The following is a 23,052-nucleotide window of genomic DNA, read 5'->3' as shown; positions in this document are numbered from 1 at the left end:
CTGGGAGACACCAACTGTGAAGGTAACTCTATACAACATCTGAATGTCAAACTGGAGCCGCATTTTCCTATTTTACAACAGCATCCCTGATGAAGGCACTAGGAAGGCGATACCCATAGTAGAGCTTATCCCACACTTTCTCTTTCATGTCCATTCGGAAATAGCTGTTTGTGACGGGTTAAAGTGAGCCTGACAACTGATACATGCTGCCCAATCCACGGACACCATGTATCAGGCCCTGCCTGATGATCTCTTCAACTTCAGAGAAAAGCATACTTCAAAAGCCCTGGGGAACAATCAGCACTCGTGACTAGTTGGATAGGCGGCTTCCCCATGCATTCCACTGACAGGTCTCTGGCTATACTTGCACATATGTGTAAGGAGATCAACAAATGTGAGACTTCCACAGTTTGAGGCCTAATAGGGAGTTGGCAAGCAGGTATCTGCTGGTCAAATGTTGTAGGACAAAAGAAAATAGCCAGAATTCCATCAGCAGGAACTGTAGGGAAAAAGTACATGATTCCTGAGGGGAAAAGACTAGAGGAGACACCAGGTCAGGTGACAGCTGTGGAGCAGTTATCTATAATATAACGCTGGGAGCGTCACTCTGTCCGAAGCCTTTATAGACTGCGCCGGCGCAAGCGCCGGCGCAGTCTGGCCCCCACAGAGTGACGCTCCCAGGAGATCGCGGTATGCGTAAGCACTGAACGCATACCGCGATCTCCACCGGAGAGTCAGGGATCGCCAGGAGGGTAAGTATATTCACCTTTCCCCGTTCCAGCGCTGCGTGCGGCTCCGTCTCCCGGCTCCTCTGCTGTGACAGTTCAGAGGGCGCGATGACGCGCTTAATGCGCGACGGCGCCGCCCTCTGACTTACCAGTCACAGGCAGAGGAGCCGGAGTGAGTCTTCAAGAAAATGACGCCGGAAAGCACCATTTTCTTGAAGACAAACTCCGGCTCCACTGCAGGTGTGTCTTCAAGAAAATGGCGCCGGAAAGCGCGGACTGTGCAGGCGCCAATTCCTGCTGCCGGAATCGGCGCCTGCGCAGTCCGCGCTTTTCGGCGCCATTTTCTTGAAGACACACCTGCAGTGGAGCCGGACGATAGGTGAGTATGGTATTTTTTTTTTTTTTATATGGCAGCAGCATTCGGGGGCATACACACTGGAGCGTCTTATGGGGGGCATATAATACAATGGTGGCGCAGGATGGGAGCAGCACATGACAGAACGGGGGCAGGATGGCAGCAGCACATGACAGAACGGGCGCAGGATGGCAGCAGCACATGACAGAACGGGCGCAGGATGGGAGCAGCACATGACAGAACGGACGCAGGATGGCAGCAGCACATGACAGAACGGGCGCAGGATGGGAGCAGCACATGACAGAACGGGCGCAGGATGGCAGCAGCACATGACAGAACGGGCGCAGGATGGGAGCAGCACATGACAGAACAGGGGAGCAGGATGGGAGCAGCACATGACAGAACGGGGGCGCAGGATGGGAGCAGCACATGACAGAACGGGGGCACAGGATGGGTGCAGCACATGACAGGATGGGAGCAGCAAATGACAGAATGGAGGAGCAGGATGGGAGCAGCACATGACAGAACGGGCGCAGGATGGCAGCAGCACATGACAGAACGGGCGCAGGATGGCAGCAGCACATGACAGAACGGGCGCAGGATGGGAGCAGCACATGACAGAACGGGCGCAGGATGGCAGCAGCACATGACAGAACGGGTGCAAGATGGGAGCAGCACATGACAGAACAGGGGAGCAGGATGGGAGCAGCACATGACAGAACGGGGGCGCAGGATGGGAGCAGCACATGACAGGATGGGGATGCAGGATGGAGCAGCACATGACAGAATGGGGGTGCAGGATGGAGCAGCACATGACAGGATGGGGACGCAGGATGGAGCAGCACATGACAGGATGGGGATGCAGGATGGAGCAGCACATACCAGGATGGAGACCATATACCAATATAAATGCTCGCCACCCGGGCGTAGAACGGGTTCAATAGCTAGTTAATTATAAAAGGCCTCGGAGAGCAGAGAAGTGGAGGAGTTGGCACCTGGACTTGTGGCAGGACAGACATACGGTGCAGCAGAGTTGGCTTATAGCCACCATTACGAGTAACCAGATCCAAGTAACCAGATGTGTGCAAGATACCGAGTGTTCAGAACTGAGTGACCAGATCCAAGTGACGAACCAAGTGACCAGAAACGAGTAACCCGATCCGAGCCAAGTGTGCAGAGCCAGAGCAGAAGGAGACGATTAGGCCACAGGAGAGGGACGTTCGTGTGAACTGTAACTTCTGGTATAGAAGTGAACTAGGGCCATGCCTCAGGGGACTACAGCGGCCAGTATAACGGGTGTGAAAAGTGACTTATTGATAAGGGGCTTGTGGCATAACGGCGTAGTATCGTACAGTCCCGTTAGAGCCTGTATGTAGATTCGTATTGCCTAAGTGAGAGATAGTGATGACAATGATGGGCCCAATAGTGTTGTGGCACACTTTTGGTGAAGGTATTAGGTCTAAGACACCACTGATGATAATAGTTGTTTACTTTTAGCAACAGAACAATAGTACAGGAATAGAATTGTGTTAACCCCCAGTATAGCCAAATTGTTGCATTCTCATTGTATAATAATTTACAGAATTTCCACTTTTTACTTTACCCTGTGATATTGTGCCATAGGTACCACATATATCCGTGTTAATCAAATGAATATCTTTTGGTTAAAGTACTACTGAGTCTTCATTCTCTGCGCTGTGGCATCTACTTTTCTGCTTATATTTGGCATAGTCAGCAGGATGCAACTCTGGAGTGCAGAAATGGCGGATCAGTTGATAACTGAGATCACAGGGGCTGTCTCCCTCTTGAAGCTATGCTCAGCAACATACCAAAGTTTACAGGTGACAATTTACAGATATGGAACTGGGTTGAACTTCTGAAGAGCATGTTACGAATGCACCCTATCATGCCTGCCTTACAAGAAGAGATAGCCTTGCTGATCTTCGACAGAGAGGCACGACAGACGATCATGTTTAGATAGCTGAGGCACTGTGATCAAGATTGTAGTGGTAATACTTGAAGATAGTTAACCTGCACATTTGCCTTTTCTTTCTGGTTCAACGGTAAAGACAGTTGCCTAATAAGTGAATGCTCTGCACGAAGTATTGGCTCACATCACTAAGAAAACTGAAGGTGAAAATAGGGGACTAGGCCTGCTGGATGAATTACTGCGGGACCAACTGGTTATGGGCCTAAGAGACACCTACTTGAGGCAGGCCTTGAAAGAATGTCTGGGCTACAAAGAATTCAACATGAGTTTCCTCGAGGTCGGATCTGAGCCCAGAGTCTGAGAACAACATGGCAGGTATGGTCCGAAGCCATGAAGTGTCTGCTTTGGGGTGCCCTATGTCGAGCCAGTAAGGGCCCTTGAATTACAACAGGAAATGCAATAAATCAGAGGGAGGCTATTGAGTATAAGAAAAACCCCTGCAGCTACACCAGAATCAAATTACACACCTTGGCCTGAATAGCGACCAGAGAGGGGTTACCCCACTCCCAGAGGGCAGCAATACAGACCAAGATGCTAACCAGACCAGCACAGATTTGAGTGTTGGACTTATTTACATGTTGAGGAATTGCCCCACCCGAGGTAGCCAGCAATGGGAGCGGCCGTTAAACTAAAGTGCCCCATAGTCTGGAAGCACACTGTGGGACTGAGTCCACTGTAGAGAGGGCTGATGGCTCAGCTCAGAAAATGTAATTTACAATAGTTCTACTATGTGGGCCAAGCTGGACAGACGGAGGAATAGTTGTCAAATGGATACGGAGTCCAAGGTGACTGCAAAGCCAGAAGTACATTTCAAATGGATGGGATCCCCTCTTAACCTGGCAACATTTTGGAAGCGCTGTCAGGTTAAGAGGGAAGCACATGCATTCAACTGATGGCTGCCAATCAGTTACCTATCCAAGTAGTGGGGTGGTATGGATGGAGCTGTGTGTCTGCACACGGAATATAGGAAATAATGGGATCGTGCTGGTGAAGGGCCCCATCAGGGATGGACCAATTGTAAAATTGGGGATGAATGTCCTCAAGGAAATAGGACAGTTCCTGTCGGACAGCTGGCAAGGAAGTGACTTGGAGGAGTGCAACAGAGAATACAGTTAGGGCCAGAAATATTTGGACAGTGACACAAGTTTTATTATTTTAGCTGTTTACAAAAACATGTTCAGAAATACAATTATATATATAATATGGGCTGAAAGTGCACACTCCCAGCTGCAATATGATAGTTTCCACATCCAAATCGGAGAAAGGGTTTAGGAATCATAGCTCTGTAATGCATAGCGTCCTCTTTTTCAAGGGACCAAAAGTAATTGGACAATGGACTCTAAGGGCTGCAATTAACTCTGAAGGCGTCTCCTTCGTTAACCTGTAATCAATGAAGTAGTTAAAAGGTCAGGGGTGGATTCCAGGTGTGTGGTTTTGCATTTGGAAGCTGTTGCTGTGAGCAGACAACATGCGGTCAAAGGAACTCTCAATTGAGGTGAAGCAGAATATCCTGAGGCTGAAAAAAAAGAAAAAATCCATCAGAGAGATAGCAGACATGCTTGGAGTAGCAAAATCAACAGTTGGGTACATTCTGAGAAAAAAGGAATTGACTGGTGAGCTTGGGAACTCAAAAAGGCCTGGGCGTCCACGGATGACAACAGTGGTGGATGATCGCCGCATACTTAATTTGGTGAAGAAGAACCCGTTCACAACATCAACTGAAGTCCAGAACACTTTCAGTGAAGTAGGTGTATCTGTCTCTAAGTCAACAGTAAAGAGAAGACTCCATGACAGTAAATACAAAGGGTTCACATCTAGATGCAAACCATTCATCAATACCAAAAATAGACAGGCCAGAGTTAAATTTGCAGAAAAACACCTCAAGAAGCCAGCTCAGTTCTGGAAAAGTATTCTATGGACAGATGAGACAAAGATCAACCTGTACCAGAATGATGGGAAGAAAAAAGTTTGGAGAAGAAAGGGAACGGCACATGATCCAAGGCACACCACATCCTCTGTAAAACATGGTGGAGGCAACGTGATGGCATGGGCATGCATGGCTTTCAATGGCACTGGGTCACTTGTGTTTATTGATGACATAAGAGCAGACAAGAGTAGCCGGACGAATTCTGAAGTGTACCGGGATATACTTTCAGCCCAGATTCAGCCAAATGCTGCAAAGTTGATTGGACGGCGCTTCATAGTACAGATGGACAATGACCCCAAGCATACATCCAAAGCTACCCAGGAGTTCATGAGTGCCAAAAAGTGGAACATTCTGCAATGGCCAAGTCAATCTCCAGATCTAAACCCAATTGAGCATGCATTTCACTTGCTCAAATCCAGACTTAAGACGGAAAGACCCACAAACAAGCAAGACCTGAAGGCTGCGGCTGTAAAGGCCTGGCAAAGCATTAAGAAGGAGGAAACCCAGAGTTTGGTGATGTCCATGGGTTCCAGACTTAAGGCAGTGATTGCCTCCAAAGGATTTGCAACAAAATATTGAAAATAAAAATATTTTGTTTGGACTATGTTTATTTGTCCAATTACTTTTGACCTCCTAAAATGTGGAGTGTTTGTAAAGAAATGTGTACAATTCCTACATTTTCTATCAGATATTTTTGTTCAACCCTTCAAATTAAACGTTACAATCTGCACTTGAATTCTGTTGTAGAGGTTTCATTTCAAATCCAATGTGGTGGCATGCAGAGCCCAACTCGCGAAAATTGTGTCACTGTCCAAATATTTCTGGCCCTAACTGTATGTAAGCAGCTAATGTTAGCCAGATAAATCCAGTGATTGCAAGTTGCCTACCAGGCCCTGAGAAAAGTGGTGGTACCCACTACTATCTCCCTGACTTTGCCACAAGGAAAGACAATGCTCACCATCATGTTGGTCTGGAAGAAGGTCGGGACACTGAGGTTCTGAGTGGACTATTATCGTTGAACGTCTGCGCAATCTGAAATTCGTACCCTTTGCCGAGGTTAGGAGAATCCCTGTCAGCACTATTAAGAGCTAGATACTTTCCCCCCTCGATTTATCCAGTGGCTACTGGAAAGTCCCCATGACCAAACAGGATTGTTCGATGGCTTTCATCCACACATACAAAATTTTTAATGTCGAGATTAAAGGGAACCTGTGACCCCCTGGTGTTTTTAAGTAAAAGAGCCATCTTGTGCAGCACTAAGGCTGCATTCTGTCAAGGTGGCTCTTCTTTTTGTGCTCCCTTCTAACACTGCAATATTAATTTTAGAATTTTCGCTCCTTACCTTTAGCCTGTCCGGGGGCACGTCTTTTCCCCCGGACACAACTGCCTCCCAGCCATCAGTCAGCCCCTCAGTGCGCCGGGCCTCGCCTCCTCTGTCTTCAGTCAAACACCCGGTGCCTGCGCTGTGCTTTCCTTTTTCGGCCATGTGCCGTTTGTGCTGCCCTTCAATTCACATCTCCTGATGTATTCATCTCGCGCCTGCGTGTAGCCCAGGCTCGAGATCCCGCCCCGCAGTGTGTTCTGATTTATTCGCATTGTGGGACGGGATCTCGAGCATGAGCTACACGCAGGCGCGAGATGAATACATCAGGTGATGTGAGTTGAAGAGCAGTGCAAACGGTGCATGCCCGAAAAAGGAAAGCACAGCGCATGTGGCGGGTACATGACTGAAGACCGAGGAGGCGGCCCCCATCGCACAGATCGGCTGACTGATTGCTGGGAGGCAGTTGTGTCCATGGGAAAAGACGTGCCCCCTGGACAGGCTAAAGGTATGGTGCGAAAATTATAAAAATTAATATTGCAGCATTAGAAGGGAGCACAAAAAGAAGAGCCACCTTGACAGAATGCAGCCTTAGTGCTGCACAAGGTGGCTCTTTTGCTTAAAAATGCCATGGGGGGTGACAGGTTCCCTTTAATCAATGAATCTGTCATGGTATGAGGTTACAATAATTACATCTCTTTATGTAGGCCAGCATAGATAGGGTGATATGCTAAATTAATCTGCCTTTGTCTTGAGCTCATTGCTTTACCAAACATGATATACAGATATTGACAGGCATGGATGGCATGTTGAGTTAGTGGATGTGGTATTATTTGTTGCTTGGTTTGGTCAATGTTATGCATTTGGAACTGTTCACACTGACACCATTCTCCAATTCCATTACCTACATAAAATGGAACCCAGGTGATTACTTGATGGCCATTTACAAGTTAAAGGGATCCATTGGTATCATTAAAATATAATTCCAACATGACTTTTTTAAATTAAATGTAGAATATTAGTGTGAACAGAACTTTATTCCCTACAGATAAGAGTACTGATAGCTGAAGAATATTTTATAGAATGTATCTCCTGGCAAAGGACATAAGACGTGACTGTGATTCCATGCTGTTATGGAATGATTGGCATGTGATATATGTGGCTAGTAAGTAAATTATGCAACTAAACTATGGGATCCAGTGTTTACAGACAAATAGCTAGCATAGTACAGCTGGCATGGGTTCAGAAGGGCTAGTGTCAACATTGCTGTTGGTGACAGGTGTTTTCAGGCAGTTGGACAACTTTATATACAATTGTGGCCAAAAGTAATGACACCCCTGCAATTCTGTCAGATAATACTCAGTTTCTTCCTGAAAATGATTGCAAACACAAATTCTTTGGTATTATTGTCTTCATTTAATTTGTCTTAAATGAAAAAAAAGAGAATGAAGCAAAAAGCAAAACTTTGATCATTTCACACAAAAATGGGCCAGACCAAAGTATTGGCACCCCCAGCCTAATACTTGGTTGCACAACCTTTAGCCAAAATAACTGCGACCAACCGCTTCCGGTAACCATGAATGAGTTTCTTACAATGCTCTGCTGGAATTTTAGACCATTCTTCTTTGGCAAACTGCTCCAGGTCCCTGATATTTGAAGGGTGCCTTCTCCAAACTGCCATTTTCAAATCTCTCCACAGGTGTTCTATGGGATGATTCAGGTCTGGACTCATTGCTGGCCACCTTAGAAGTCTCCAGTGCTTTCTCTCAAACCATTTTCTAGTGCTTTTTGAAGTGTGTTTTGGGTCATTGTCCTGCTGGAAGACCCATGACCTCTGAGGGACACCCAGCTCATACTGGGCCCTACATTATGCTGCAAAATTTGTTGGTAGTCTTCAGACTTCATAATGCCATGCACACAGTCAAGCAGTCCAGTGTCAGAGGCAGCAAAGCAACCCCAAAACATCAGGGAACCTCCGCCATGTTTTACTGTAGGGACAGTGTTCTTTTCTTTGAATGCCTCTTTTTTTCTCCTGCAAACTCTATGTTGATGTCTTTACCCAAAAAGCTCTACTTTTGTCTCATCTGACCAGAGAACATTCTTCCAAAACGTTTTAGGCTTTTTCAGGTAAGTTTTGGCAAACTCCAGCCTGGCTTTTTTATGTCTCGGGGTAAGAAGTGGGGTCTTCCTGGGTCTCCTACCATACAGTCCCTTTTCATTCAGACGCCGACAGATAGTACGGGTTGACATTGTTGTACCCTCGGACTGCAGGGCAGCTTGAACTTGTTTGGATGTTAGTCGAGGTTCTTTATCCAACATCTGCACAATCTTGCGTTGAAATCTCTTGTCAATTTTTCTTTTCCGTCCACATTTAGGGAGGTTAGCCACAGTGCCATGGACTTTAAACTTCTTGATGACACTGCGCACGGTAGACACAGGAACATTCAGGTATTTGGAGATGGACTTGTAGCCTTGAGATTGCTCATGCTTCCTCACAATTTGGTCTCTCAAGTCCTCAGACAGTTCTTTGGTCTTCTTTATTTTCTCCATGCTCAATGTGGTATACACAAGGACACAGGACAGAGGTTGAGTCAACTTTAATCCATGTCAACTGGCTTCAAGTGTGATTTAGTTATTGCCAACACATGTTAGGTGCCACAGGTAAGTTACAGGTGCTGTTAATTACACAAATTAGAGAAGCATCACATGATTTTTCGAATGGTGCTAATACTTTTGTCCACCCCCTTTTTTATGTTTGGTGTGGAATTATATCCAATTTGGCTTTAGGACAATTTTTTTTGTGTGTTTTTTTATTTAAGACAAATTAAATGAAGATAATAATAACAAAGAATTTGTGTTTGCAATCATTTTCAGGAAGAAACTGAGTATTATCTGACAGAATTGCAGGGGTGTCAATACTTTTGGCCACAACTGTAACTCAATATTTTGTGATTTAGGATTTATTCTATTATTTTGTATTTAGAAATGTTTATTATAAAGTCCTAAATTATTATTTTTATGACCCGTGCTGATTGAGGGATAGACGACTGTCAACTCTTCTGTCTATGACCCCAAATTCAACAGTGTCTTCACTGTCACCATTAATCATGATGGAGGACACCTGTGGATCCCCTAATCAGCCAAGATGGAATCGGAGTCTTCACAAAAGCAGGAGCTGTAATATTCCTAGAGAATTACTTTAAAAAAAAACTGTCAACATGATTTTGAAATGGAAAGAAAAGACATGGCTGTGATGGCGCTGTAATACTGATTACATTGATACCTTTGATGGAGAAACCCATTTTGTGGTTCTTTTTTAATCAGCTTTTGAAGTTTTCTGCTAAATAGATTGCACAGGGGCCTGACTGTGGACAGGGTGTTCTCCTCTCTGTGGTTCCACAGCCCCTCTTCCTGCCTCTGGTCTGTGAATGACAGGTCACTACTGAGATCTCAAGCAGAGAAGGCAGGTAATTCAAAGGCTGAAGGCAGGCGGAGGGGCTGTGAATCACAGACAGGGAGGAAAAGACCCACTATAGAGTCCAGTCCCTGTGCACCGAAATCTAAATAGAAGAAAACTTCAAATAGAGAATAAAGAAGAAGAACACATTTCTTCAATAAAACAGAAATTGAAAGGCTTTTGTCCTAAGTCCCATTTCAAGGCACGGGTCAATAGTCACATGTAGGATTGCTGGTTCCAACAGGTGGCGCTATAGAGTTCAAGTCCTCTTCCTCTCTGGAGAGGCAATATGCATATTAAATTTCCCAGAGGAGCATTACACGGCAAATAAGCCTCCTTAGCTTGTCATGACAGAGCCGGTATGGCAATCGCCACAAGGAGAAACGTTACAACTTGTACCTCAGTCCAGAGCCTCTCACCTAGCCAAATTAGGGGCAATACTCTGAAACACTGTGTCTATAAATTGAGATTCTGAATTGGCTTTTGCCCTAAGTCAAATTTCAAGGCTTGTTAAAGGGTTAGTAGTGACTTGTAAGATTGCTGCTTCCAACAGGTGGCGCTAGAGAGTTCAAGTCTTCTTCCTCACCGAAGAGGCAGTTTGCATAGTCAACAAAACATACATTTAATCACTATTAGGTGCCATCACACTATCAGTATTTGGTCAGTATTTTACATCAGTATTTGTAAGCCAAAATCAGGAGTGGAACAAATAGAGGGAAAGTATAATAGAAACATATGCATCACTTCTGCATTTATCACCCACTCCTGGTTTTGGCTTATAAATACTGATGTAAAATACTGACCAAATACTGATAGTGTGACGGCAGATTTATAGTGCTTTTACAGCCATTTCTTTAAGCAATTGGCTTTAAAGTTGGAATGACTGTGTTCTGGTCCATATGTGTGACCTTGCATATTGTGCATTTGTTCTTTAATATATTTTATGCCATTTTAAAATTGTGTGTGCACCTGTCTTTTTCAGCCACCACATACCCACTTGGATAGTTAAATAAAGATTTTGGATATTTTCACAAAATTCGACATATTGACACTTTTTGTTTAGAGTTATTGATTTTTGGTCCATGCGTATCCATATACTAACACGTGACATCAAGTAGGTTGATAGCAGCAAGCTTAAGATCCATTTACATGGACAGATATTCGTATAGCATCTGGCACTAGGATTTCTGTAGGAGACCTATTAGTCAGTGCCGACAAGTATTTTCACAACATCTCAATAATGTTTCTAAATACATTGGTCACTTAATAATATCACACACTGGCTATTTTCAAACAATTAATTGTTACATACCACAACATCATAACAATCAATGATTATTGATTGGTTGGCATAGCAATAGAGCATCTACACATTCAATTTGCGCTTTATCTCTAATTGTTCAGTCAATTCCTAGTTACACTAAGTGATGACTGTGCACTAGAGATAGAAAGTGAACTCTTCGCAAATATTACAAAAATCCGCATTTGCCAAAATGTGGATTTTTTGTAATTCACTTCCATGCGGATTCAGCAAAGTGGCAAATATCAAAAGGTTAAAAAAAGTGAAATAAATACTTATAGTCACTTTACCGCTGACCTCTCTGGATCCTCCACCCTGCACCATTCTGATCCTCAGCACATCTTATTATCACCACTGCCAAGCTGTGGCCTCTTCATGCAAGGTCAAGACTTCTGTCTCTAATGAGGCCCAGGATGTTATTGTGCAAGGTCTAGGCATACATCTTGATATTATGACTTCGTGACCTTACATGCTTTTGCATAGAAACATCCAAGACCATCCAAGACCTTGTCAGGGCCAGAAGTCATGGCCTAGCGTGAAGAGACCCATGGATTCAGCGCTCATCGACTGGGACAAGAAGATACACTGGACGTGTGACTGTGCAGAATGTAAGTGCTGGAGAGGTGAATGGTAAATTGAGTGTACGTTTTTTTTATTTTCTAAACTTCTATTTTTTATTTTCTAAACTTCTGGAAAGACCCTAAAGTAGTGTTCCCCAACTCTGGTCGTTAACAGCCACCAAAACAGGTAATGTTTTCAGGATTTCATTAGTATTGCCAAGGTGATGAAATTCTTGCCGGTAGACATGATACAATTCTCACCTGTGAAAAACTAAGGAAATCCTGTAAACGTTATATGTTGGTGGCTCTTGAGGACCGGGTTGGGGAACACTGACCTAGAGCATAATAAGAGACGTTCACTTCACGGAGAAACCACACAAACAGGTAAATTGGAATATTGTCTGATCCGCTAATTTGTATTGTGCATGATTATTCTTTAGCTTTTAATTTAATTATCTATTCATGTAAATAAATCTTTATCCTTAGTCTTTATGGAGTTATGCTATATTTTGAGCTCTGATTTCTTTTGGCGTAATATACAGTGGGGCAAAAAAGTATTTAGTCAGTCAGCAATAGTGCAAGTTCCACCACTTAAAAAGATGAGAGGCGTCTGTAATTTACATCATAGGTAGACCTCAACTATGGGAGACAAACTGAGAAAAAAAATCCAGAAAATCACATTGTCTGTTTTTTTATCATTTTTTTTGCATATTATGGTGGAAAATAAGTATTTGGTCAGAAACAAACAATCAAGATTTCTGGCTCTCACAGACCTGTAACTTCTTCTTTAAGAGACTCCTCTTTCCTCCACTCATTACCTGTAGTAATGGCACCTGTTTAAACTTGTTATCAGTATAAAAAGACACCTGTGCACACCCTCAAACAGTCTGACTCCAAACTCCACTATGGTGAAGACCAAAGAGCTGTCAAAGGACACCAGAAACAAAATTGTAGCCCTGCACCAGGCTGGGAAGACTGAATCTGCAATAGCCAACCAGCTTGGAGTGAAGAAATCAACAGTGGGAGCAATAATTAGAAAATGGAAGACATACAAGACCACTGATAATCTCCCTCGATCTGGGGCTCCACGCAAAATCCCACCCCGTGGGGTCAGAATGATCACAAGAACGGTGAGTAAAAATCCCAGAACCACACGGGGGGACCTAGTGAATGAACTGCAGAGAGCTGGGACCAATGTGTTATGACCTGGTGGTCAGGACAATAATGGACCTGGTGGTTAAGAGCACATGGAATGACCTGAGAGTTACTGATAATAAAGGACGAGCTCTGGGACGTGGGAACTCTGTTGACCGCAATCCCTAATCCTATCAAACACACTAGAAATAGCAGTGGATTGCGCCTAACGCTCCCTATGCAACTCGGCACAGCCTAAGAAACTAGCTAGCCCTGAAGATAGAAAAATAAAGCCTACCTTGCCTCAGAGAAATTCCCCAAAGGAAAAGGCAGCCCCCCACATATAATGACTGTGAGTAAAGATGAAAATACAAACACAGAGATGAAATAGATTTAGCAAAGTGAGGCCCGACTAACTGAACAGACCGAGGATAGGAAAAGTTACTTTGCGGTCAGCACAAAAACCTACAAAAAGACCACGCAGAGGGCGCAAAAAGACCCTCCGCACCGACTCACGGTGCGGAGGCGCTCCCTCTGCGTCCCAGAGCTTCCAGCAAACAAGACAACAATAAAAAATAGCAAGCTGGACAGAAAAATAGTAAACCAAAGAAATGCAAGCTGAAACTTAGCTTCTGCTGGGTAGACAGGTCACAAGAACGATCCAGGAGAGAACTAGACCAATACTGGAACATTGACAGGTGGCATGGAGCAAAGATCTAAGTGGAGTTAAATAGAGCAGCCAGCTAACGAATTAACCTCGTCACCTGAGGAAGGAAACTCAGAAACACCCACCAGAGGAAGTCAATGGACAGAACCAGCCGAAGTACCATTCATGACCACAGGAGGGGGCCCGACAACAGAATTCACAACACCAATGTAACAAGGCCTACCATAAGTAACACACTACGCCACCATGGACTCAGATCCTGCAGTGCCAGACGTGTCCCACTGCTTAAGCCAGTACATGTCCAGGCCCGTCTGAAGTTTGCTAGAGAGCATTTGGATGATCCAGAGGAGTTTTGGGAGAATGTCCTATGGTCTGATGAAACCAAACTGGAACTGTTTGGTAGAAACACAACTTGTCGTGTTTGGAGGAAAAAGAATACTGAGTTGCATCCATCAAACACCATACCTACTGTAAAGCATGGTGGTGGAAACATCATGCTTTGGGGCTGTTTCTCTGCAAAGGGGCCAGGACGACTGATCCGGGTACATGAAAGAATGAATAGGCCATGTATCGTGAGATTTTGAGTGCAAACCTCCTTCCATCAGCAAGGGCATTGAAGATGAAACGTGGCTGGGTCTTTCAACATGACAATGATCCAAAGCACACAGAAAGGGCAACAAAGGAGTGGCTTCGTAAGAAGCATTTCAAGGTCCTGGAGTGGCTTAGCCAGTCTCCAGATCTCAACCCTATAGAAAACCTTTAGAGGGAGTTGAAAGTCCGTGTTGCCAAGCGAAAAGCCAAAAACATCACTGCTCTAGAGGAGATCTGCATGGAGGAATGGGCCAACATACCAACAACAGTGTGTGGCAACCTTGTGAAGACTTACAGAAAACGTTTGACCTCTGTCATTGCCAACAAAGTATATATTACAAAGTATTGAGATGAAATTTTGTTTCTGACGAAATACTTATTTTCCACCATAATATGCAAATAAAATGTTAAAAAAACAGACAATGTGATTTTCTGGATTTTTTTTTCTCAGTTTGTCTCCCATAGTTGAGGTCTACCTATGATGTAAATTACAGACGCTTCTCATCTTTTTAAGTAGTGGAACTTGCACTATTGCTGACTGACTAAATACTTTTTTGCCCCACTGTACATAGGATGCTTGCATTTTGGAATGGTGGCCATCTGGCACTCCATCATGGTCAGAGATTCTAAAGACGTACTGATGCAGGGGGGTAATTTCTGTATATGTTTGTGATTTAAAAAGTTAATATTTTTTGTACGGTGCATGAACATTACACAAAAAATAAACCTTGTGCATTACATACGTTGGTCTTATTCGATAAATATTCTTTATTTTTGTTCACAATGAAATTTCTATTCCCTGTTTCTTCTTTCAACAGCTTTAGTTATGAGAGTAAAATATGATATACATTCACACTACACAATATCTTACATGTTCTCATTCAACTAACAATACACTGACACTTTATAATGTCTTATTTTCCATCAAATGGCTTTAATTTCCACATTAGATCACTTTCAAGGCCTTTAATTTGAATAAATGTGTGATATGAGTTTACTTTTCAGATACAGATGCGAGTCTTGGTTCAGCTTCAGAAGAAACAGGTTCATTGACCCTTACGGGAGCAAGAAATATAGATGGCCTCAATTATCTAATGGTTACTACGTAAAGCAATGAAAATCTTAAGGGAAGAACGTTTGAACCAAAGATGCTATAAAACAGCAAAGCCTTGAACACTCCATTGGGGGAAGAAAAGACTGTGGTATTTCCAATAGTAGAAGTATTTGCACAAATGTAATTTCAATGAATGGAAGTAACCGATCTATTTAATCACTGACTTTATAGATAGATTGGAATTTGTTAATAACGTGTTGACGCTGACCACTAGTGAACCATATTCAAAAGGAACTATTGCCATTGTGTATATTTTTTATTGTCTTTGAGACAGTAATTTACACATTCTATAAAATATTTTTTCTATTTTGATGCTTATTTGGCCCGTGCTTCAATATACAAATGTTCTTGTCTCACAACAGTTTTTTTTTCTATTATGTTGGTCTTGGCCACTGATTGGCCCTTCAACCATTATAATGAGAATTTACGTCGTGGGAAGGGGGTCACATGGGTGGAGGACTGAGCTCCCTCTACTGGCATCTGATCTTTGTCTAACAGCTGCCGGCGGAGCTGACTGTTAACCATTTAAATGTCGCCTTCAATTTCTGACGGCAGCGTTCCAATAGAACACATGCCATTGCTTTCATGCATTGGTTTCCATCAACTGCCTTCATAGTAATCCTGTGTAAACTTATGGGTTATCATGACAGCCGGGATTCTGCTGAAGGTCCCAATTGCTGCCATTTTGATTCCTCTCTGAAGCTCAGCCGTGGGCTGAGCTCCATATTAGACTATGATTTTCCAAATTCACTACATTACTGTAGAATTGTAATACATGGTATAAGAGATGAAAAAATTGCAGGTTCAAGCCCCCTGAGAAAACGTAAAAGTTTTGAAAAATGTAAATAGGCATTGGAAAATGGGGACATATTGTAAAAACAGTTTTAATTGCAAAATTCAGAAATTTGAATCACGTAAATAAAAAAATCGAAGCAAGTTTGGTACTGGTATGTTACTTGCTCAGCAGATTGCTATAGTTTCAATACAATCAGTGTTTTATCAGCAGGAGATCATCACTGAAAACTAGGTGTTGCGTGCAAGCCAGACCAGCTAATCTGCGTAAACCAGCCCGCACCACTGATTGGATCATATAGACCGGAAAGCATGGCAATATAAAGGGACCAAAGTCATATAGGGAACTTCCCAATAATTATATGCTACAAGATCATGGAGTCAACAAATCCCCCAAAAAATTAGTCATAAAAAAATACGAATCATCTTACATAATAAGGTAAAACATCAAGTTTATTGTATACCGAAAAGTAATAAAATAGTAGCAAGAACAATCAGGAATCAACAGTTATAACCAGCTAAAACAGTAGATCATCAGTAAGGAGACAAGGAGCAGAAAGATAGAAGGGCAATGTTAGTGCATTATAAATGGGCATTGAGTCCAAATCACAAATGATCACATTCAATTAGCAATACCCTCAGCAAAGTTCAAACATAGTATATAATAGTCATTTACTACCAGATGGCACTAGAAAAATTTTCAAGCCACCATAGCTGGAAGTCATCACGTTACTTCCAGCTGCGATGGCAATGCGGGATCCCCTGTGTTGTGATCAGATCTCATCACGGGGGGCGTTGGAGAGGTGAGTATAGCAGGGGTCAACCTCTGCTATCTTCTTAATGCCGCAATCGCGGCATCTAGAAGATAGCTAAGGGTTAACATCATTGAGACCTGATCTAATCAGGTCCCGATGATGTCACCTGTCAGAGCAATGGCTCTGCACAGGAATTGCAGTGCTTCCAGGACCCTAGGGGTCCTGAGCGCTGCGAGACCACCGACTGCTCATAAATGTTGATGCTGCACAAAGCCCTGCAAACGCCGACGTTTATGTACAGTGAGCGGTCACGAAGTGGTTAAATTCATTTTTGAAGCTGGTGTTATAAAGTATTCTAATTTACTGAGATAATGACTTTTGAGTTTTCATTGGCTGCAAGCCATAATCATCAACATTAACAGAAATAAACACTTGAAATAGATCCCTGTTTGTAATGACTATATAGTATGAGCTTCACTTTTTGCACTTTACTGGCTATTAAATTGGGGGACCCTAAAAAATGACATAGAGTCCCCCTTTAATTAATATCCAGCAAAGGCTATGCAGGTAACAGCGGGCTGATATTAATAGCCTAGGAAGGGGCCATGCATACTGGCTTGTAATTAAATGAATTCTCAAAGACGGAAGCAAAATAGTTCCTGTCATGTAATTCAAGTTGCACTCGGTCCTAGTCATGTGTCATGATGAACTGCAGTCTGAGAAAACACAGCTTCCGAGACCTGTGTCTAAGTTGACAGAGGAGCTGTATTATAATCACACATACCTGTGAACTGCCAGAGATGTGATATGTAGGGAGGAGTAAAAAACTGCTTGGATGATTGAGCATGGATGACTGGCTGGAGAAGAAAAAAAATTCCTTTGTGCTCAGCAAAGGAAAAGATTAATTTCTTTCCTCATTACAGCCCTTCACTTTTCGAATTACGAGTTGGTTGGCGGTTTTATTTCATTCTCGAAGAACCCCATTTAACGGTCAATGACACAAAACTAGGCTTAATAATATCAATAGCTTGTGTAGCATTCACTCCAATACACTAAGCATTCAAGTTGTCAAGGGTCAAGAAAAAAATGGAAGGAGCCAGTTGACATCAATGGTTGTCCTTGTAGTCCACAGCCGGGTCATGTCCACCAGTGCAGAAGAGAAGCTTTTTACAGATTATCTGCTCTTGCTTTCAATTCCTTAATGACGGAACCTACAACATTTAGGTTTCATTAATAAAAAAAATCCATGTAATAGACTGGAATGCCTATATATTTATGTCTGTTGCTTATATTTTTGTTTTTTTTTCCAGTGCATCAATATAGGCAAATCTTAGGCATCATAATGGAAAAATGGTTAATTAACTTCAACAACACAAGATCATCTTTCCGATAAATAAGCTGAGCTGTAAACTCAAATTATATATATATATATATATATATATATATATATATATATACGGTACATTCTAATAAATTGCTGCATTTCCATTTTTATTACAATTTTTATGTGTTTATCAGTTTAGCGTTTCGGATGTTTCTTTTTCTTATTGTGATGAGAAGTCTAAACGCGTTTTGCAGGCTTTCTTCGATGTGCGAAGCTTCACCTACATGAGCTATTTGCCCTTGTGCTCATTATGAAACTCAGCACCTCCCTTTTGATTATTACTTGTATCAAGGCCATTCACAAGTTAATTCACATTTTGCAAGATTATTTCTATTTTTTTTTCCCCCTCCGCAAAATGCAAATACAAACAAAACCGATTTATTTTCTCCGCTATGTTTTTAAGTGTTTGCAAGTGAAAGTTGTGTCTTTTTAAACATGACATCAGTCGTTTAGAAGAAAAATGAAGCCTTGTCCTTGATCATATGTGACCTATTCAAGTGACATGAAAAGAGAAGAGGAATTTTCTTCTTCCTTGGCCCTTAACTTTCCAATATAACACATACAAAAGAAATATGTGCAGATGTGCATAATTCACTGAAGTCCTGAATGTTTTTCAGATGCAAGGATACTGCGTTATTGTCATCATGCTTTCAAATGTGTCTTTTATGTGCGAATTTTAAGCAACAAAGCCATAAGGTTAATGCAATGATTTTAGTAAATGTCCATTTCTGTTTGTTCTTCTTTTCTAATCTGTGAATTTTTTGCTGCCTTAATATTTTATAAAAGTGCATTAACTTTTTTTTTTTGTCAGTTATTTGCATAACAGTTTTCTTCACTTCCACATTATTACATTCTCCATCATAAAAATGAAGATTATTATGGTTTCCTAATTAGGGTAATGTTTTTGATGTTTTAATATTAGGTGGGTAGGATGCCCACCTTCCATATAAGTGTTGATTGATTTCGTTATGTGGTTCCGGTTATATCTGTGTATTAATATAGCGTAAAGATGTGATTATTTAAGTGTCCAGTTTGTCCCATACAGTAAAATATATCCTAAGACATAGTTTGAGAAATTATATAATGAATAATTATGCAGAAGATTTTATGTATATGAGCCAAAGTTATGTAAACGTAGGCCACACATTGGCAATAATCAGTGCCTCAACTTGAGGGATAAAAGAAAACTTTTTAATTCAAAGTGACAATGTTTTTTTCCTGCTTTCTGCAAAAGATCATTGAGTTATAGTGAAGAATATTAAGTTATAGGCACATATGTAGGTGGGGCCTTTAACCCATACAAATTAACATGTACAAAGGTATAGTCATCATTAATAGTCTAGCTATGTGATATAAAATGAATCTATCACCAGATTTTTGCTAACCCGTTATGATGTAGGGACAGAGACCTTGATTCTAGCAATGTGTTACTTACTGAGCTGTTGCTGTTGTATTGATATAATCTGCTGTAGATCTACCAGTTGTCTGAATGTAGAGCTTTGAAAACACCCCACCCACACCACCGATCGACTGCTTTTTGTGCACACTGTGCATAGGCAGAAAGCTGCCAATCAGTGGTTTGTGCAGGGTTATACAGAGCTTCTAGATATGGAGATCTCCATGGCTGCAAGTTTACTAGCCCTGTAGTGTGTGCAGTTAGTATAGAGAAGGGGAAGCGTGGGAGAGACAGTATGAGGACATAGTATGGATGGGATGGGGAGTGTGAGGAGAGGGCACAGCATAGAGAATGGACAGTATAGGGGGATACAGTGTGAGGAGTTAGTGTGAAGGGGGACCCGGTATGGAAAGAAAAAGACAGTGTGGAGGCCATGTACAATAAGAGGGATGATGTGGAAGTCATATTTTGTGGAGCAAAAAGAAGGGCAACTATCCAGGGGCACAGCATAGGATAGATATATTTATTAACCCCTTCATGACCAGGGGATTTTTCGTTTTTCCGTGTTCGTTTTTCGCTCCCCTCCTTCCCAGAGCCATAACTTTTTTATTTTTCCGTCAATTTGGCCATGTGAGGGCTTATTTTTTGCGGGACGAGTTGTACTTTTGAACAACATCATTGGTTTTAGCATGTCGTGTACTAGAAAACGGGAAAAAAATTCCAAGTGCGGTGAAATTGCAAAAAAAGTGCAATCCCACATTGGTTTTTTGTTTGGCTTTTTTGCTAGGTTCACTAAATGCTAAAAATGACCTGCCATTATGATTCTCCAGGTCATTACGAGTTCATAGACACCAAACATGACTAGGTTATTTTTTATCTAAGTGGTGAAAAAAAATTCCAAACTTTGCTAAAAAAAAAAAAAAAAAAATTGCGCCATTTTCCGATACTCGTAGCGTCTCCATTTTTCGTGATCTGGGGTCGGTTGAGGGCTTATTTTTTGCGTGCCGAGATGACGTTTTTAATGATAGCATTTCGGTGCAGATACGTTCTTTTGATCGCCCGTTATTGCATTTTAATGCAATGTCGCGGCGACCAAAAAAACGTAATTCTGGCGTTTCGAGTTTTTTCCCGCTACGCTGTTTAGCGATCAGGTTAATACTTTTTTTTATTTGATAGATCGGGCAATTCTGAGCGCGGCGATACCAAATATGCGTAGATTTGATATTTTTTTTATTGATTTATTTTGATTGGGGCGAAAGGGGGGTGATTTAAACTTTTATGTTTTTTTTATTTTTTTCACATTTTTTTAAACTTTTTTTTTTAACTTTTGCCATGCTTCAATAGCCTCCATGAGAGGCTAGAAGCAGGCACAAGCCGATCGGCTCTGCTACATAGCAGCGATCTGCTGATCGCTGCTATGTAGCAGAATTGCACGTGTGCTGTGAGCGCCGACCACAGGGTGGCGCTCACAGCGACGGGCAATCAGTAACCATAGAGGTCTCAAGGACCTCTATGGCTACAATGGAGACGCATCGCCGACCCCCGGACATGTGACGGGGGTCGGCGATAACGTCATTTCCGGCCGCCCGGCCGGAAGCGGTAGTTAAATGCCGCTGTCTGCGTTTGACAGCGGCATTTAACTAGTTAATAGGTGCGGGCAGATCGCGATTCTGCCCGCGCCTATTACGGGCACATGTCAGCTGTTCAAAACAGCTGACATGTCCCGGCTTTGGTGCGGGCTCACCGCGGAGCCCTGCATCAAAGCAGGGGAGCCGGCATCGGACGGTATAGTACGTCCGATGCCGGTAAGGGGTTAAGGAGCATATTAAAAACACTGGTATTTTAAATGGCAGCGTGTTGGAATGTGCTGCAGAGGACCATAGAGGAGGAAAGTCTGCTAATACGAGCTGTGGATGTAAAAAGTCATCATGTCATCTGAATGAGCTGGAGAGAAAAAGAAAGAGAACTAGTACAATTAGAGAATATCTCCGGTATAGCGTTATCTGGATGTAAAGGTTTATTTCAGACACTGCCTGCGTCTCATCAGTATTGGGGTTCCTGTATGGTCCACAGTCTGATGATGGCTGTTACAACTTACCATTGTTCTGTACTGTATTTCTGTACTGATGGTTGTTGGGATGACGTATTTCTGTACTGTAACGTTGATGGATCTGGTGATCTATTCATGTATTAATGGCGGATCTGATGATGTATTCCTATATGGATAGTGGTACTGGGAACTGTGTTTCTGTACTGTAAGTTGTTTTGGTGAAAGATGTTGTTATTTCTGATCCTGTACATGTGTAACAACCCGTTACTTGATATATTTAAGTATTATGCCTTCTAACAAGTTAATAATTACTACATCTTTATTTATGTTAAGACCATTAATAATACAGATAAGCACTATGTCATGCCAAATCTTAACAGCATGTTATATACTCAATGTCAGGATTTGACTCTGTTCATTGATTACAGAAGTTGGGGTCCTGGGTTCAAATCCCACCAAAGACAACATCTGCAAGGAGTTTGTATGTTCTCCCCGTGTTTGCGTGGGTTTCCTCCGGGTACTCCGGTTTCCTCCCACACTCCAAAGACATACTGATAGGGAATTTAGATTATGAGCCCCATCGGGGACAGTGCCAATAATGAGTGTTAAACGCTGTGGAATTAATGGCGCTATATAAACGAGTAAAATAAAAAAAATAAATAAATGTTGAAAGAATTAGGTAGGGATCTAGTGATCATGTGTCTTTAAGTATGCAAATCACTTATGAATGTATTCTGTACTGATAGTGGTTCTGGTGATGTATTCCTATAGTGTTACTGGTTCTGGTGATATATTCTTGTACTAATGTTGGTTCTGGTAATGTATTCCTGTAATGTTGGTGGATTTGGTGATGTGTTCTGGGGAAACACGATGGTCAGTACTCTTGTTCATTGGCCCGAGACCGCATGGAGCAGGGTTCTTCCTACTAAATACCCACTGTCCTTTCCCGTGGGCATAATACTACTCAGACAACACAGGGTAAGGGTAAAACAGAGTTGCAATACTTTACTGAACCACCAACAGAAAATAGGAGTCTCACCCTTTTGCTGAGCTAGGATTAGAGCAGCTGTGACTGCAGGGCTGTGAGGGCCAACTACCCCCACCAGTGGCACCCCGCTATGTGTTTCAGGTCATTATCCACAGGTCAGGGGGTAGATGGGATGAGATTAAGGCCGGGATCACACATGCGAGAAACACATCCGTGTCTTGCATGTGAAATCCAAGCTGTGGCGCCGGCACTGTGGAGCGTGCGGCTCCATGTGTTCCTATGCGGCCGCACGCGCCGCTCCGAAGTGCCGGCGCCACAGCTTGCTTTTCACATGCGAGACACGGACGTGTTTCTCGCATGTGTGACCCCGGCCTAACTCTCATTGTGTGAGTATTTAATCAAACTGCGTAGTTTGTCTTCCACTATTTTACAGGTCAACAAGCTACATAGACTTATGCAAAGGGTAATCAACATATTAGCAAATATTGATTGTAACATTGTAAACCATGGAGGAATGAATGAAAAGCTGCCTGCGCAGCCTCC

At 42.5% G+C, this 23,052-nt stretch overlaps 1 protein-coding gene across 5 annotated transcripts in view; it reads left to right on the top strand.

Annotated features, from left to right (window-relative positions):
• The window catches only part of ROS1 (ROS proto-oncogene 1, receptor tyrosine kinase), a 416,131-nt gene extending 400,914 nt beyond the window's left edge, over positions 1-15,217 (top strand). For 4 of the 5 annotated variants that reach the window (XM_069726197.1, XM_069726196.1, XM_069726195.1 and 1 more), the window contains one exon: positions 15,036-15,217. In XM_069726197.1, the coding sequence (XP_069582298.1) occupies positions 15,036-15,139 (104 nt within the window). In that variant the 3' untranslated portion in view covers positions 15,140-15,217. Of the gene's footprint in view, positions 1-3,152; positions 3,338-15,035 lie in introns of those variants that run through there. The other variant, XM_069726194.1, reaches the window with a different exon arrangement.
• The last annotated feature ends 7,835 nt before the right edge of the window (positions 15,218-23,052 follow it).

The sequence above is a fragment of the Ranitomeya imitator genome, chromosome 5 (genome assembly GCF_032444005.1).
Source record: "Ranitomeya imitator isolate aRanImi1 chromosome 5, aRanImi1.pri, whole genome shotgun sequence".
NCBI lineage: Eukaryota > Metazoa > Chordata > Amphibia > Anura > Dendrobatidae > Ranitomeya > Ranitomeya imitator.
This window is presented reverse-complemented; position numbering and strand designations above follow the sequence as displayed.